The 16,566-nt window shown below is 42.7% G+C and overlaps 1 protein-coding gene across 1 annotated transcript in view; it reads right to left on the bottom strand.

Annotated features, from left to right (window-relative positions):
* PTPRO (protein tyrosine phosphatase, receptor type O) overlaps nucleotides 1-16,566 on the bottom strand; it is a 201,939-nt gene that overhangs the window by 8,025 nt on the left and 177,348 nt on the right. The window contains 6 exon segments of the mRNA XM_023749835.1: nucleotides 1,371-1,525; nucleotides 4,459-4,581; nucleotides 4,804-4,938; nucleotides 5,510-5,586; nucleotides 6,670-6,760; nucleotides 16,198-16,279. Of these exon segments, the coding sequence (XP_023605603.1) occupies nucleotides 1,371-1,525; nucleotides 4,459-4,581; nucleotides 4,804-4,938; nucleotides 5,510-5,586; nucleotides 6,670-6,760; nucleotides 16,198-16,279 (663 nt within the window).

Raw genomic sequence — 16,566 nt, 5'->3', positions numbered from 1 at the left:
GAAGCTTGCTTCCTCCATCGCTGGGGGAAACCCAAGCCTCCTGCTCACTCCAGCTCCGTGCCTGCCACCATCTTAGGGGGAATAATTTGCATAGTGGCTCTGATTGGCTGGTGGGCGTGGCTTGTGGGTGTAGCAGAGTGATGGAGTTATGGTTAATTTGCATATTTCTCTTTTATTAGTGTAGATTTGCTTAGGTTGACATGGCTGCCAGTGCTTCCTCTAACATCTTTATCTTACTTCTATCTCTGATATACAATATGAGCATATTTATAGCCCCTGCTCTTCAGAGATTGCATAAAAATTTTACTAAAATATGTCACACCAATGGATTTTGGTGAAGCTTTGTTCACTTGGTAGGAATAAAGCTTAAATCAAAGATAATTCTTCTGATAAGGAATTAGCAGGGTCCTCGATTTTTGCTAATACAGTAGGTCATAAGGACCCTTTTCATTTGAACTATCTGGAAATTTAAAGGCAATCTTGAAAAGCAATCATAGCAACTCTGTTTATTTCAATGAGCTGAACATTCTCATTTCTTCTTTCCCTCACCTGGCTTTTATGTCTGTTTATATTATTCTGGGCTGTGGTTAGCTATTTTTAACTTGACCTTGCATTTGGCCATGTTATAAACCATCAGAGTCCTTGATAGGATAAGGTAAGACCATGCAGTGCTTAAAGTCATGGCTGTGGAGAATGCCTGAACCCTAACTCCTCCAGGTTTGAGTTGCATGAACTTGTGTGAACCCCTTAACCTCTCTACTCCTCAGCTTTTTTCATTCTAAAAGGAGAATTATAATATCTATCTTAGAGGATATAAATGGCTATATTACAAGTAAATAACATGTCTAGGAAGACCTGAGTTAATCATAAAATTTAAAAAAATCATAATTCATTTTATTAATTCAATCTGATCAGGAGTTAATGGACGGGTGGACTTTTTCTTTCTTTTTTTAATTTTAGTTTTGTTAAGCATTCTATTATTTATTTATTTTTCTTTTTAAAAATTTTTATTGTTGAAAGTATTACAGATGTCCTTTTTTTTCCCTCTCATGACCCCTTCTAGTGTCCCCACCCCACCCCCAGCCTTCACCACCCTATTGTCTGTGTCCATAGGTAATGTATAAACGCATATAAATTATTTGGTTAATCTTCTCCTCCCTTTTGCTCCCCCCCCCCTTTCCCTCTGAGATTCGTCAGTCTGTTTCATGCTTTTATACCTCTGGACCTATTTTGTTCATCAGTTTATTTTGTTCATTAGATTCCACAGATGAGCGAGATCATGTGATACTTGTCTTTCCCTGGCTGGCTTATTTCCCTTAAACAAAACCAAGCTCGTGGTGCTTAACAGAAACTGCATTTGATGACGTTACCTGCAGTGCACGATCACGGGGCCTCTGCTCTTGGTAGCTTGCTGCCGGACCACGTGTACGAACTGCAGGATGCTTTCTGCAGCATTGGCTGTGGGCACACCGTGATCAGGCCACGCAGTGTAGTTAAAATGCGTCACGTCCTGCATCTCGTCAGCCTTTAGGAGAAAAGGCAAAGCAAGCATTAATCTCTCAGCCCCGTGGCAGGAGGGCCCAGGCGGCCACTGCGGCTCACACGTGAATGGCACAGGAAGGTAAAGCCACATTCCCCTCCTGGTCTGAACACTTCCCTTTCCAGATCTGAGCCTTGTGTCTGGCACAAAGCAAGACCTGGAAAAAACATACTCATGTATAAAGCTTCAAATAGTAGGATAAATGGCTAATCCAGGCCTGTGTAGAGATAAGAGTTTAAGCAGATTAGAGCTTGCATCCTAGCAATTTAGCAATTGCATCGGCTTTGGCCAATGAGTTAAACACTGTGGAAGGTGCTCTTGATGCCCCTTGGGTCCCCCTTCCCAGCCGCTGCCAGCAGCATAAAGCTGCACCCTTCTCAGAGTTGTCCCCCACCCAGGGGAGCTGCCTTTCTGGAAAATGCCCAAGACCTTGTGTTCTCCTGCTCCAGGCATTCTTCAGCTAAACAGTGGCTGATAACGGGGTACAAAAAGCCAGCCCCATATGGCAGGTGGGATAACTAAGTCTACGGTGCCATTCATTCCCCAACACCCTCCCTGGGACCTGGCTGATGCTAGACTTCAGCTGAACTCCTAGCTGTGTGAGACTTCTTCCTTCTTCTGTCCTATCCTGTGTTCCTTGTTCCCTAAATCACCTATTTAACAACCCCTGTCTTGGTCTTTGATACTAGCAGGCTTGACCCAAGGCAAACTCACCGATACCAGTGTTCTCATATCTAAAAAGGGTCTTTTCAGATGTTGCAGGATAACTCACCTGTAACAGGGCTGTTGTGGGGATGCAGTGTGCTCATTTGTGAAGGACGGTACCTGTGAGCTACCATTATCGTCACCACTTCTACATCATTCTTGCCATCACTGCAGCAGCCCAGGGCAGTTAGACAGTTGGTTCTGGGAATCCTAGTATGTGGGAATGTTTTGTATATTTGTCCTGTTCAGATGAACTGATAGGTCAGCTCTACAGGTGTGGACAAAAGTATGTTTACTGTGCCATTGTGACATTCTTTTGAGTTAATAGAGCTATTGCAATAATCATAACCTGCATGCCTTTTTCCATATGGACAACTGTAAACCTACTTTTGCCCACCCCAGTATTGTTCCCTCTGAACTGAGCAAATGCCGATTAGGATGTGGAGCCTTCAAATGTGACTCTTTTAGTCCCCACTAACTTATCAGCATAAAGATTTATTTTGCTCTTGCTATCAATATTCCAAACCCAGGCCTCACAAGGAACTAATTCATCCCCCTTCCCTCAAACTTGGTCAGAGCCCAGCACCCACTGAGCGGATGAAATACTCTATCATCATTTGGATGAGTTTGGCCTGACTGTGAGTTTGGAGCTAAAGTTTAGGTTCAGGTATTAAAGAGAAATGAATTCTAAAGCGTCAGTGGTCTTGGGCGGAGTAAAATTTGTATAAATAGAAATAAATGCATAAATGAAGTAGATAAACATATACATAATAAGATGTGTGTAAATATAACGAAGTCAGCACTTACTAGACCCTCTGTCCCCTCGGCACCTAAGGCCATACACCCCCAGCTGTACGCAGAGCCTCCCTCACTGCGGCTCTGTCCTAGACACACGGAGCCGGAAGTCTGCAAAATGCTGGCTGCCACTGCTGTTGTCTACAATAAGTATGGCAAGAAAGTAACCCAAGCATAATAAAATGTGCATGATTATTCAACACCATGAGGGTTTAAAGATACTCAATCACTAGATACTTTTAGTTGCCCAGAAAAGTTCATGAAAATGCTCATTCTTTTCAAATGCGGATGGCAGGCTTAGCACAAAGATTTGAACAGTGTTACATATTACAGTTGATCTGAAAATGTATGCAGCTAAAATAGTCAAGATCCTTCAAAAATAGGAAGCACTTAAATCAGTCTCTAGCAGCAAGGCAGGGGACTTGGTATCGGGCTGACCTCTGCCAGCTGAATAGCAAGGCACACATCAAGGAAGCGAAGGGGTTAGTGCTATTGTTTTTTTCTCCAATTCTTACTCAGTTCATGCCAAGTTTGAATACAGCAGGGATGTATTTTGTGGATGATGTCTGCAGCTCACCTGCACATGAACCTACTGCACATGCTCCAAGCCTGTCCTTAGAGAGGTGGCGGGAGGAACAGATGTGCTGACATCCTAGCAATCAGAAATCAATGGCATTTCAAAAGAGATGTGGAACCATGATTAATAATGTCCTGAAGTGCCCTAGCCAGTTTGGCTCAGAGGATAGAGTATCGGCCTGCAGACTGAAGGGCCCCAGGTTCAATTCTGCTCAAGGGCACATGCCTGGGTTGCGGGCTCCATCCCCAGTAGGGGGTGTGCAGGAGGCAGCCAATCAATGATTCTCTCTCCTCATTGATATTTCTATCTCGCTCTCCCTCTCCCTTCCTCTCTGAAATCAATAAAATAAAAATGCCCTGAAGTATCTTTGAAATAATAAAAACCAAACCAGAATAAAATAAGGGGAAAACAAAACAAAACAAAAACCAAACTACTAAATCATGGTTTAAGTGTTTAATTTAAAATGTAAGTGTGCCTTGCATATGCTAATTATACTCACATAAGCTTAGTATAAGTCATGAGAGCATGCCCCTCCTCAGTCAGGCCTGGGAGCAAGGCCCACATGTCTTCTATTGCCCTGGGCTAACCTGCCATGGGCAGGGCAGTCTCTCCCCATCCCCTTGGGCCCTGTAGGCCAGCATTTCATCCCACCAGGCTCCATGACATGGGGAACAAGGATATTGAAAGTGGGCTTTTCCTCTTGAAGGAAGCAGTGTTGCAAAGCCTGAAGTGCTCATGATCTTGTTTGATGGTTGGTTGGTCTCCTGACACCTGGGGGCCGGGGGAGGGGGAGGTTCCCTCAGCCTGGGGACAGCATCTGACCTTGTGCTTCGTGACTTACATAGATGATCCGGAAGTGTCTGCAGGCCCAGTCATCCTGCTCTTCCTCCGAGATCATCTCCACGGTGATGTCTCCGTAAGTGATGGGCTCTTCCGTGAACGGCCAGTAATGGTCACATTTCACCTGAGGTGGAAACCACACAACATGTTCAAACAAACAAGCCGGGGGAGGCATGACGTCTGTGCTCTTTTAGGGAAAACGAAAGCACGTGTGTCTGAAGAAGTGTACGTGACACTGTGAGGTGAAATAGGAAGCAAGAGCAGGTTCTGTGTGGGTAAGCACTCCATCCACGGCGTGGCTGGTGCGGGTCTTCCTGCTGAGTGGGACAGCCCCGTAGGCACTTACCCTCCTTTTCTCATTGCACTGAGTGAGCATGACAATAATCTGAGACTTCTGCTGTAGGACCATCTTCCAGAAGTCATTTCTGGTTTCAGGCAGTGGCCCCTGTGTGGCGATATACTCCTGGGATGAGTTGTATCCCTGAAAGGTAAGTGACAGAGTTGTCACCTAAGGAACCAAGGCCGTTCTGCATAAATTAGAAAAACACTGAAAATGTACTGGCGATAAACCTGGCAATGGATCTCACATCTGTACCGTGTTCCCCTGTTCCCATGGAAGAGGCCTTCAGAGTGACTGACTGTATAGGTCAGTGTGATTTTAAGCATGATCCTTGGGAAGCCTATAAAATCACACCCTCACTTTCTAAAATGATAACTACTATCTTTATAGATATTTTAAAACACAGGTGTTCAGGGGGAGCCCTTTGAGTTTGGCTGCCAAAAACATTTAAACACAAGAAAGATGATCTTTAATGTAACGACCTACTGTTTTCACTCGTCCTTTATAAGGAAATATGAACATAATTAATCTCTGGGATTCTTTGTTTCCTATTGTTTATTCTGAGATGGAATAATGGGAACTGTTCTCTACTAGAAGAATAGCTTTCTTTTAAACCGTTCGACGCATCCCTGTATCCCTGATGGGTTTTCCTCAGCCTGCGCTGGAATTTGGATGCCTGGTTGACTTTTTATTTTTTATTTCTTTTACTTACAGGAATGTAGTTGGCATTGATGTAGTCTGCTCCTTCCTCTTCATTCATGGAGATTAATCGCACTCGGCTAAAGTCATCTGTACAGAATCAGAAGAAAGGAAATGTTAAAAATTAGAGTGGAAGGAAGAATTGTCTAGATCCTGTCTTCCCAATATCAAGTCAAAACTGTCAGTGACAGAGTAGGGAGATAAAGCTGGTCTTAGCTTGATAGGTTAGCCATACCTCAATTTTAGTTTCTCGTTTAAACAAATATATAAATTTCTCTCCATCACTATTTTCTCCCACCAGCTCTCCTGTCCTTCGAAGAATTAGATCCATCTTTTGGGGGAGATTGTGCAGAATATTTACAGAAACTAAAAAGTTTGGTAGATTGTATGGAAGGCTACATACAGCATGTATCCTAACTATGACATAGTGACATCCAAGAATGCATTACCTTTGGGAAATCTAGAAGAGAAAAGGGAATTGCATGGACTTTTTGTGAATAGAATTCAATGGAATTCAAATGAGAAAAGTAAATTCTGAAATGTGTACAGATGTAATGATAATGCTGCCTAAGATTATCAAGAAATCTTATTAAGGAAAAAATTATTTTTCTAGAGCTTTTTCACCCTCTTTTTTCTACTTTTCTATCCTGTCTTGGTTCCCCCTGGAGTATAGCAGAGAGGAAAGTTAAATCTATATTGGAATATATTTTAATTGTCCTGTTAGTTCTTCATATTACTTTTTCTTTGAATGTTGCTTTTATTAAAAAATGCTAAGCAACAACAGAACTTGCCAGAAGTTAGAAAGAGGAGGCATTTTAACACACTGAGCTCCCTTTCCGTTTGCTGCCTTCCATTACCAATGAATTGACAGAATTCATTTTATGAGAGCACAAGTTATTTTATCCCTAATTTGGCTAAGACATTTGATCACTAAAGGGCCAAATGGTCAGTCTTTCCTGTTCAGATGCAATTCATTTAAAAGCATAATGATCACATCTTCCCACACACGATAGGATCTAATGACATCAGAGCACGGATTCGATCAGAGATGGCCTTGAAGATCCAGACCACAACTGGGTCTGGCCAGAGATTGATGAAGCTGATTAATTTGCATTTAATCATCCTTCGACCTTTGAAAGATATGAGTCAGACTGGCACTATTGACAATCTTACATGGTAGGATGTTTGTATAACGATTTTTACATCGGTTCAGTGGAAGGTCTGCAGCAAAGTGCGGAATATCCAGTCCAATCAATTTCAACTCCTGTAAGTGACAGAGAATAGATTTGAGATTTCCATACATACATGGTGTGGATTGGATGTTCACTTTAGACCATTCTTCACTCCAGCCTAGAACAGAATCATCACACCCTCTTTGCCATATGAAGCTGCAGAGCTCCCTTTTGGGATAGAACATACTTCTCCACCCCACTCTTGTCTACTTGCTTTGGCCAATGAACTTGGGTAGGAATCATGTTCAATAAGAAGCTTTAAATGTGCTTGTTTGGTTTGGTTTACCCTCTTGTATTTCTGCCATCTGCCGTGAAAAGGACATGAGTAGGGAAGCTGCAAGTCCCTAAATGAGGAGACATGTGAAACAGTCCTGACACTGACCCATGGCTGGAAGCAAAACTGTCCCTGCTATTCCACAGACCTGCAGTGAGAAAATTAATTGTTGTTGTAGGTCACTGAGATTTTGATGTTGTTTTATGTATAATAGCATTATTGCAGAAACAGCTGACAAATATAATACATACATATCTTGGATAACCTGGTGATCATTTGGAGAAGGTAAGGATTATATGCATAATTCTCTGGGTGTGGAAAATCTGAAAACAAGTTTGAAAAGAAATCCATTTCAGATTTTAGGAGGTATAGAGTAACTAAAATGTATGCAGTTTGCACAAATATTTCCTATTCTCTGAGGAAATGTCAGTATTTCTCTTTTAGGCAATGAGCCTTAGAGAAAGTGGTAAAAGGAAGAATGAGGAACAATGAAGGAGTATTTTCCATGTAACAAGATGTTGGACAGGTACTTATAAATATGCTAGAGGCCCGGTGCACAAATTTGTGCAAGGGTGTCCCTTGGCCTGGCTGGCAATAGGGGCCAATTGGGGCTGGCCGGCCGGAGGAAGGGAACATGGGAGGTTGGCTGTGGGAGCACAGTGACCATCAGGGGGCAGCTCCTGCATTGAGTGTCTGCCCCCTGGTGGTCAGTGCACATCATAGCGAGTGGTCGACTGGTCATTCGGTCATTCAGTCACTTAGGCTTTTATATATGTAGACTAGAGGCCCAGTGCATGGATTTGTGCACATTGAAAGGAAATTAATTAGAAGGTGGCTGGCAGGGCGGGACTGGGCAAGATGGGCTTAACAGGCCCTGGAGCCAACCTCCCACGGTCCCTCCCCAGCTGGCCACACCTGGGGTGGCTCCAGGGTTCATAGGGTGTTTGTGGAGTGAGCGGGGTCCCTCAGGCAGGTAGGGTCCCTCAGGCTGGCCTGCGGGGATTGGGCTGAAACCTAAAATCGGCAGCCCAACATCCCCTGAGGGGTCCTTGAGTGTGAGAGGGTACTCTGCAAAGTTGCTGTCACTTGGTAGCTCCTGTGTTGAGGGTCTGCCCCCTGGTGGTCATTGTGCATCATACCTATGGGTCAATCAGCTGGCCGACCGATTGGCTGTTCGCTTAGCCTTTTATATATATAGGTGGAAAGGAAACCTCAAAAATAAGGATGAATCAGTAGTGGGTAAGTGGAACCTGCAGTGAAAATAAGAACATCCAAATATCTGCCTGTGTGTATCAGTATTCCCATAAATTCTATATCAGAAGGTGAATTGATAGAGCGATTTTTCTATAAACTGACAACCATCACACCTCAAAAAGTTATGCTGCTGGACAGATGATTTCTAAGCTGCTTTATCCTGTGTTTGGTAGGAAACAAGAGTTGTTGTCAAACCACTTAGAGTTCCCTGGGGGCATCGTTCACGCTGTGGTCTGTGTGAATGGTGCTTCCTGAAATTGTATAGGCAAGACCAATGCAGCATACCTACTTATACCCCTCAACAAATTTGTGGGAAATATTAGTAAACAGCATGTGTAACCATCTATAAGTGGGATTATCTATATAGTAATGCACTTTTCTATAAGACTATTAACTGAGCAATAGAGAAACCACTTGTACATTTTATTTACTCATGTAGGATGTTAATATTGCAAACAAGTTTTACTTGTCATAATTATTCCCAATTATTCTTTCAATCATAAGCTGGAGGAATACTTCTTAGAGAAAAGAGTTTTGAGAGTCTTTGAAAGACTTTCAAAGGGAGTTGGACACATTTGATGACATTTTGAGAGACTGAACAATGATCTCTCCTTCATGATTTTTTTTGTCTTGATTCCAGTGCTCTTTGCAAAGCATATGCTTCTGAATCCAGTTCTTGAAGTTCAGTGTGTGTGCTTAATGGCATTGGGAGGCAAGCCTGTGGCCCACAAGGATGAACCAACCAAAATTGTCCAGATTTCTCGGTTCCTCTGCTCCCATCGTGCTATGACTTTTCTAGCTCACAAAATCTCAAGCTTTTTTACCTAAATTGAAGCATTGTAAAGACAAACTATTGGTATACTAACTTTGATCCTCAATTCACAAAGTTAGAAGTTTTTCTCTCTTAATCAAAACCCTTGCTTGCCAAATGCCTTTAAATGTCACTGTTATTACTGGTTTTTCCATTTTCGAGGGTTTTTCAAATCATTCTTGTAAGAAATGAAACCTGGTTTTAGCAACTTCAACTAAATCAGTGTTAGGTTAGGTCCTTTTGGCAGCTATATGCTCATTTAAATGATGCTTCCGTTGTTTATTTTGGAAATCTACCTCCTTTAAAGAGTGCCTTTATAGCCTGGCCGGTGTGTCTCAGCGGTTGACCGATGCACCAGGAGGTCACTGGTTCCATTCCCAGTCAGGGCACAAGCCTGGGTTGCAGGGATAGTGCAGGAGGCAGCTGATTGATGTTTCTCTCTCATCAATGTTTCTATCTATCTCTCTATCTCCCTTCCTTTCTCTCTAAAAATCAATAAAAACATCTTTTTTTAAATAGCGCCTTTATAGATAGCTTGTCAAAACATCTGGCTCATTTTGGGGTACCACTTAAACTGTAGGGCCTTGGAAAAGTAGTTCAATTCTCGTTCACATCAGTGTAATTATTTGTAAGATAAGGCTAATAATTTCTCCACACCTCACTAGTGTACAGTGACCACCAAGTGGAATGATTAAACCCAACATATTAATGCAGAACTATGGATAATGGTTGTGAAATGTGTCTGTTTGCCTAGCCCCACAATTCTCCACCCTTTGCCATTTGTACTAACAGACCAGCAACTCTTCCCCCAAGTCCCCTGCTTTGAGGACAGACTGATAAGCCACAGGAAAGGGCGTCAGATACGAAAGAAATGGTGGAAACAGATTGTGGCAGAGAGCTGGGGCACATATGGACGCTGAGTAGCTGATAGAACTTTAATTGTGAGTTGCCTCCCTGCGGTAAATGCCCTAAGTTGATAAGAGAGGTTTAATTGGCTGAACACTGTGAATGTAAATTGCCAGAGCTGAATTGCAGCAAAGCAGGAACTGCATGTACACACAACATGCTCGCAATCTTTTGAAATTCAGCCTGTCGCTAAGTGGAAAATGGAACACACAGTTTCCAGCTCAGTAGCTTTGCAGTTATTTTCTTTCTAACCATATGGAATCTCCAGAGGCTTAAAGCTCCAGAAAGTCTAAGTATGAGGGGATGGCCTGAAACCAGCATAAATCATTTTTGAATTTTCTCTTGCTAGTTTTGATTCTAATATAATTTATCATCATGAGTTTGTTTGTTTTTTTCTAGGCCACAGAGTCACCATATGAATGGTGGTCCCCCCAAAAGATATGTCCACATCGTAACCCCCAGAACCTGTGAATGTGGCCTTACTTGGAAGGAGGGTGTTCATAGATGTAATTAAGTTAAGGATCATGAGACAAGTCCTTTTTGCATTAACCAGGTGGGCCCTAACTCTAATGACAAGTGTTCTTATGAAAGGGAGGAGAGGAGAAGGCCATATAAAGGTGGAGGCACAGATGTGAGTTAGGCAGCTGCAAGCCAAGGAATGCCTGGAGCCACCAGAAATGGAAGATTCTCCTTTGCAGCCTTCAGAGGGAGCATGGCCCTGCTAACACTTTGATTTTGGACTTCTGGCCTCTAGAATTGTGAGAGAATAAATTTCTGTTGCTTACAGCCACCAAGATTATGGTAATTTGTTATGGCAACCCTAGGAAACCAATACAGTCACCAAGGCCCAATGGAAGTCCATCCTCTGTGGCTGTGTTTGAAGCCTGCAAGTCTTGAAAAGCAAAGCAGTATATGTGCACGGTGCTAGTTGTATCTCTCCAATCTCTGCATTGTCATCACACGGCAGTCTCCTTGTTTCTGAATTGTCGCATAGCTGTCTTTTCATAAGGACTTCCACCCTACTGTAGTAAGACCTCATCTTAACTAATTATATCCGCAAATGACCCTATTTCCAAATAAGGAAGAATGGGTGCAGCAGTGATGGGAATCTTGGGCAGGTGATGGAAGATGGCTAGGAAGAAAGTCAACCTCAGGAATGTCTAGCAATCACTACCAGGGCTTTGGGCTCAAGGATGGGATTTAGGGACAACACTCCAATCACTGGACACATTACTGTCACAGGCACTTGGGAACAGAGGAAATTAGAAATGAGAGGAAAGAAAACTCAGGTCTGGAGCAATGTATGATCCCTGGTGTTGGAGAGGGTTCAAGGCAACATTTTTCAACAAGAACTGCAGGTAGGTCTCTAGTGAACTGGACTGAAACACGGGTAAGAACAGTGCAAATGAAAGCTACTCCCAGAAACCAGAGGCCATCCCTTGTGGACTATATGAGAAGTAAAGTAGTTTTGCTTTTATCTTTGTAGACACACATTCCACTAGCATCCCAATCAAACACAAAGCACAGAAAATAATGGCAGAATGAGCAGTACGAGGTATGTTTTGTGGGCTTTCATATTTCAAGCTCTAAAGTCTGGCTCTTCAAAACCTTCTCCATCTGAGACATAAGAAATGAGGAATTGAATCTAATCCCTGGTTCCCAAACCTCCCTAAGATAAGATGTATATTTTTGTTAGAAGGATAATCAGTCTTACTAGTAGATGCAAAAATCAGATGCATAGTGAAGAGTAATTTATTCAGTGAATGCAAATTAGCAACTTGTATAGTTTCATGTATGACTTATAGATGTATTGGTTGTATATATAAATCTAGACATTAGTTTCAATTTGCATAATGCTTACAAGTGATGAAATTTCTCTATATGGGTGTGCTCTTTCAATGTCAGAATCAAAATAAATACAACTATTAAGCATTAATATAAACAGAACAAATAACTGTCCAGCCAATGGATTTAGCTAGACCAGCTGACTGAGCCATCTTAACACCCTCTCGGGTTTCCATTACAGAGGAAACATTTTTGTCCCTTAAGCCTCAATTAATATCAACTTCAGGAAAATTTGAGGGCTGCCATGTGGAAGGTCCAACATGCAACCTGAAGTCAGGTGTGGGAGCACAATGTGTCTTTGAAAGTAGAGGAAGAGACCATGAGGATGTAGGGTGGGTAGGGTTGGGAACTGGCAATATCTGGGAGGCTGTCAAATGAAAAAGGAAGTGAGCCAGACTAGTGGGTCACTGCTTGAGCAAGTGTTAGTCCAAAACAAACAATCTGAGCTTGTGATTTAAATAAATCAGACTTCTGGAGAGTAATTTGTATTTTCTCACCATGCCAAGGACACCAAATAAATTATATATATACTAAGGGGCCCAGTGCACGAATCTGTGCACCTTGAAAGGAACTGTGGGCTGCGAGGTTGCTGTACGCATAGGGGCGGGTCTCGGCCCATTCTCCGCACCCCTGCCTGGCCCCTCCCACTGAGGCTCCCAGTCCCACCTGCTGGCAGCCCTGCTCCCGCCACTGCTTCTCCCATGCACTGACGGCACTGGCCCTGCTCACACCTGCTGATGGCATGGAGTGATTGGGGCCAGCGCCAGCAGTGGGTGCGAGTGGTGGCTGCTGCCCCGATTGCCCCTCAGGAGCAGGGGGAGGTACAGAAGCCCTCAGGGGCAATCAGGACCAGCGCCGGGTGCTGGAAGCGGGTGCAAGTGGCAGCTCCAGTGCTGGCTGCGGGTGTGAGTGGGGCCAGCACTGGCAGAGGGTGTGAACACCAGTCGGGACTGCAGCGTGCAGGAGCAAAGAATTTTTTAGTAACCACCAGAGGCTCGCCCCGATGACAGCGACCAGCGCCCTGCATTGGTCTGGCGTCCCCACTCACCTGCTCCACTCTCCCGCCGCAGCCGACGCCCACCATATTCCATGCATGCCCCCTGGTGGTCAGCGCACATCATAGCGACCTGTTGTTTGGTTGTTCCGCCATTCGGTCTATTTGCATATTAGCCTTTTATTATATAGGATATCAGGACTTGACACCAAATGAATTACATATATGACCAATAATACTCTAAGAACAAAGATATATGGGAAAAAAACTTCATAATAAGTAAAAATACTAAACACTCCTTCAAATCATGGTGTGATGGTTAATTTGATGTGTCAGCTTGGCAAGGTTATAGCACCAAGTTGCTGGTTCAGACATCAAGTCCAGATGTCCTGTGTAAGTATTTTTTTAGATGTGATTAACATGTCAATCAGGAGTAGACTTTGAGAAAGCAGATTAGCCTCCAAAATGTGGGTGGATTTTATCCAGTAAATCGAAGGCCTTAAGGGGAAAGATGGAAGTCCCCGGAGGAGGGAGGAATTCTGCTTCCAGACTTCGGACTTGAACGGCAACATCACCTCTTCCCCGGGTCCCCAACCTGCCCTGCAGATTTCACACTTGCTAGTTCTGGCAGTCATGTGAGCCAATTTCTTAAATAAATCTCTCCATCTGGCTTTCTCTAAATCCTATTATATCATCTATCTATCTACTTATCTATCTATCTATCTATCTATCTATCTATCTATTATCTATCTATCTATCTATCTATCTATCTATCTATCCCATTTCTCTGCAGAATCCTGACCATCACACGTGAGTATTAAAGCTTGGATGTATCCATACCTCACATTTAGTCCAGTATTCTCAGGGGACTACTATTATCTTGGGAAAATTCTTTGCTGTGGGACTGTCCCACTTATTAAAGAACATTTAGCATCCCTGTTTCTCTCCCCACTAAATACCACTAGTAGGTTACTCCCAGGCCATATGACAACCAAAAAACAAAAACAAGAACACCACGACCAACAACAACAAAAAGAACACTCCTACACATCCGCAAACCCTGCCTAGGGAACTGCCTGGTACTGGCCCCATTGAGAATCACGGATTCAGTGAAGCCTACCATTTTATAGATGAAGAAACGCAGGTGATGACAAATTTGATTTTTTCAATATTAATTAGTGGCAAAATGGTAGGGAGGACCCAGGTTTTTGAATTCTCAGTTTAGTACATTCCTATATCCTTTATAAATTCTGTGAGATAAGCCTAGATGTGTTTAACATCAAAAGCCCTCAACATATTAAAAAGTGAGCATTTAGCACATAAAATTTACAATTTTACTTCTCACATTTTTGAAGCATCTGCAGCTGGGATCTAATCCCTCACTGTTTGGTTATCCCAGGGTCCTTGCTTTGAAAATAAAGGTCTCCTTCGATTTAGCTTAGTGCTTCCAGTAAGAGCTGCTCTATTCTTAGGTGATTCTGCCCTCCCTGGCTGTGGTTGGTTTGAGTGGACATCATGGCCTAGGCCAGCCAATCAGAATCATCCCCTGTTAATTTTCAAAATATGAACAAGAGAGTCAAGAGTTCCCATTGGAAACCATGGAAACTATATGATAAGACACAGAGGTTTTTGGTGGTCATGTTTGCCATAGAGACAGAGGTTGGCTTATAGTGAAAGAAAGTGAAGCCAAGACAGAGAGAGAAGCAGAAGTGAGAAATAAAAAGAGGTCTCTGCAGGGACGTGACCTCTGGTTCCAATCATACTTTTGACAGGGCTGCTTCCCTGCCCTCCTGGTTCAGCTACTCATTCTTCCCTTTGATCACATGACATAACTTAGCATCCTTGGAATGAATTCCATTTTTCTTTGGTCTAAACTAGTTTGGATTGTGTTCCTGTCATGGACAACTAAAATAATCTTTTCTTTTTACAAAAAATAAAAGACTAATTTAATTTCTAAAATAATAATGCATTTCAGAAGCACAGTAATAGTTATACCAAAGTTTGACGGGAGGTACTCCTCATCCTCCCAGCAAAGGCAGGGATGTAGCTGTGTCACTAAGGTCGTATAATCTTGTAGAAATTAAGAGGTTGTGGCTTCAATGAGGTTGAAAGTGTACCTACATCATAATCTTCATCATTAGAACTATCTAGCTATTTATATTTTCTAAGTTGGGCTTATGTTTTCTTATAAAACTCTCCTTTCATTGATATACTTTCTGAAATGACATCCTCACCATAGATCTCCAATTCAAATGGAATTTCTGCTCTTTGAGATACAGCATTTGGTGCAACATCTATAATTTCTTATGCGCCTGCACGCAATGGCTAACTGAACTAGGCTCTATGTGGAATTTCTCATGACACAGGTGGTAGTTAGGGGCTTTGTATCTGATAACATCTGAAGTTCTCATCCTTAACGTCCCTGTTAGAATTTCCACACCAGGATTCCCCATTTCTTGTAGACCAAAGCTGTCCTTGGCTGATGGGTGGAAAGAAGAAATTAATATGAATAATGAGGAGGAAGGAACTACATTCTACAACCTGCTATTTCACAAGAAAGAGCACCTTTAAAGCTTTAAAAAATCCACAGTATTTAGAAAAGTCACTTTGTTTTTCCATTTTCTCTGACTCCCCTGAATCATGGACCCCCCGTAGAAAGCTGAAGATGTGCCCGTCCAGACTGTGCTATGCGCTGTGAAATCCATGGGAAGAGAATGTGAGGACCAGTGATAGTCCTCACACTGCTGAGATCCAGGCTTACTCATTCCCATGCGCTCTGACACATGGTCTTGGACTCAAACAAATATGTGTGCCTCAGAAATAGGAGGTGGTGCCAACTCTTTTCTTCCACACAAACCATGTCTAATTCTCCCCAATTTCTCCAAGAAAAGGAAAGAAAACTTCACAAGGAAATATTAAGTAAAATGCCAAGAGTCCTATAGGCAGAAGAGCCCCACCATAGACTCTTAAATGCCCATAAGACAAACAGGTCCATTTCATCCACCATACGGTGGCCCAAGTGGCATGAGACACACACTAAAAATCCCCTGAAAGTGAAATTCTGTTGCCAATCTCAATCGTCAGCTTGCTTTCCCCTGCAGTCTCAAGCACCTTGATTTTCAATGGTAACTTCTCCCATAACCACGTTTGTTCACCTCAGTGCCTGCCTCTCCTTTCCTTCATCTGTGCCCTCAGTCCTGACCTAGTAACTAAGAGCTGACATCCTATTTCTGAACCTGCAGATCAGACACTCCTGAGCCCATCCTGTTTATAATGCAACCTCATTCCAGGCGCTGCCCAGTGAGCAGGGACAGGACACCAACCCAAACCTACCAGTCCCCATTGCCCCATCTACCAGAAGGCAGGGTCTGCTTTATTCACTCACCTCGAATTGAAGAGAAAATTTATAGTCAGAGTCTTTGGCCATATCCCTGATGTAGGCGTCAAAGTCATCCAGTTGAACCGGGCTTTGTCAAACACAAAGAAAAGTATGTTTTAAAAACCCTATGGACAGGTATTGTTTAACACTGTACTTCTCAAACATGAACACTTTTCTCAGAGAAAATAGTTTTGCTTCCTAAAGGTTAGCACTCTGTTTTTTGTTGTTTGTTTTTTTGATTAAAGTCATCAGTCCCTACTATATTGTAATTAAAAAGAGAGCCATCTATATGAAGCATCCTTGAGATAGGAGATATCTTTAGATTTTCAATTTACTCCAGCAGTAAAATAGTATATACCTGAAAACTCACACATA

The sequence above is a fragment of the Myotis lucifugus genome, unplaced genomic scaffold (assembly GCF_000147115.1).
Source record: "Myotis lucifugus unplaced genomic scaffold, Myoluc2.0 scaffold_10, whole genome shotgun sequence".
NCBI classification, from domain to species: Eukaryota; Metazoa; Chordata; class Mammalia; order Chiroptera; family Vespertilionidae; genus Myotis; species Myotis lucifugus.
The sequence above is the reverse complement of the archived record's forward strand: the minus strand, read 5'-3'. Positions and strand labels throughout refer to the sequence as shown.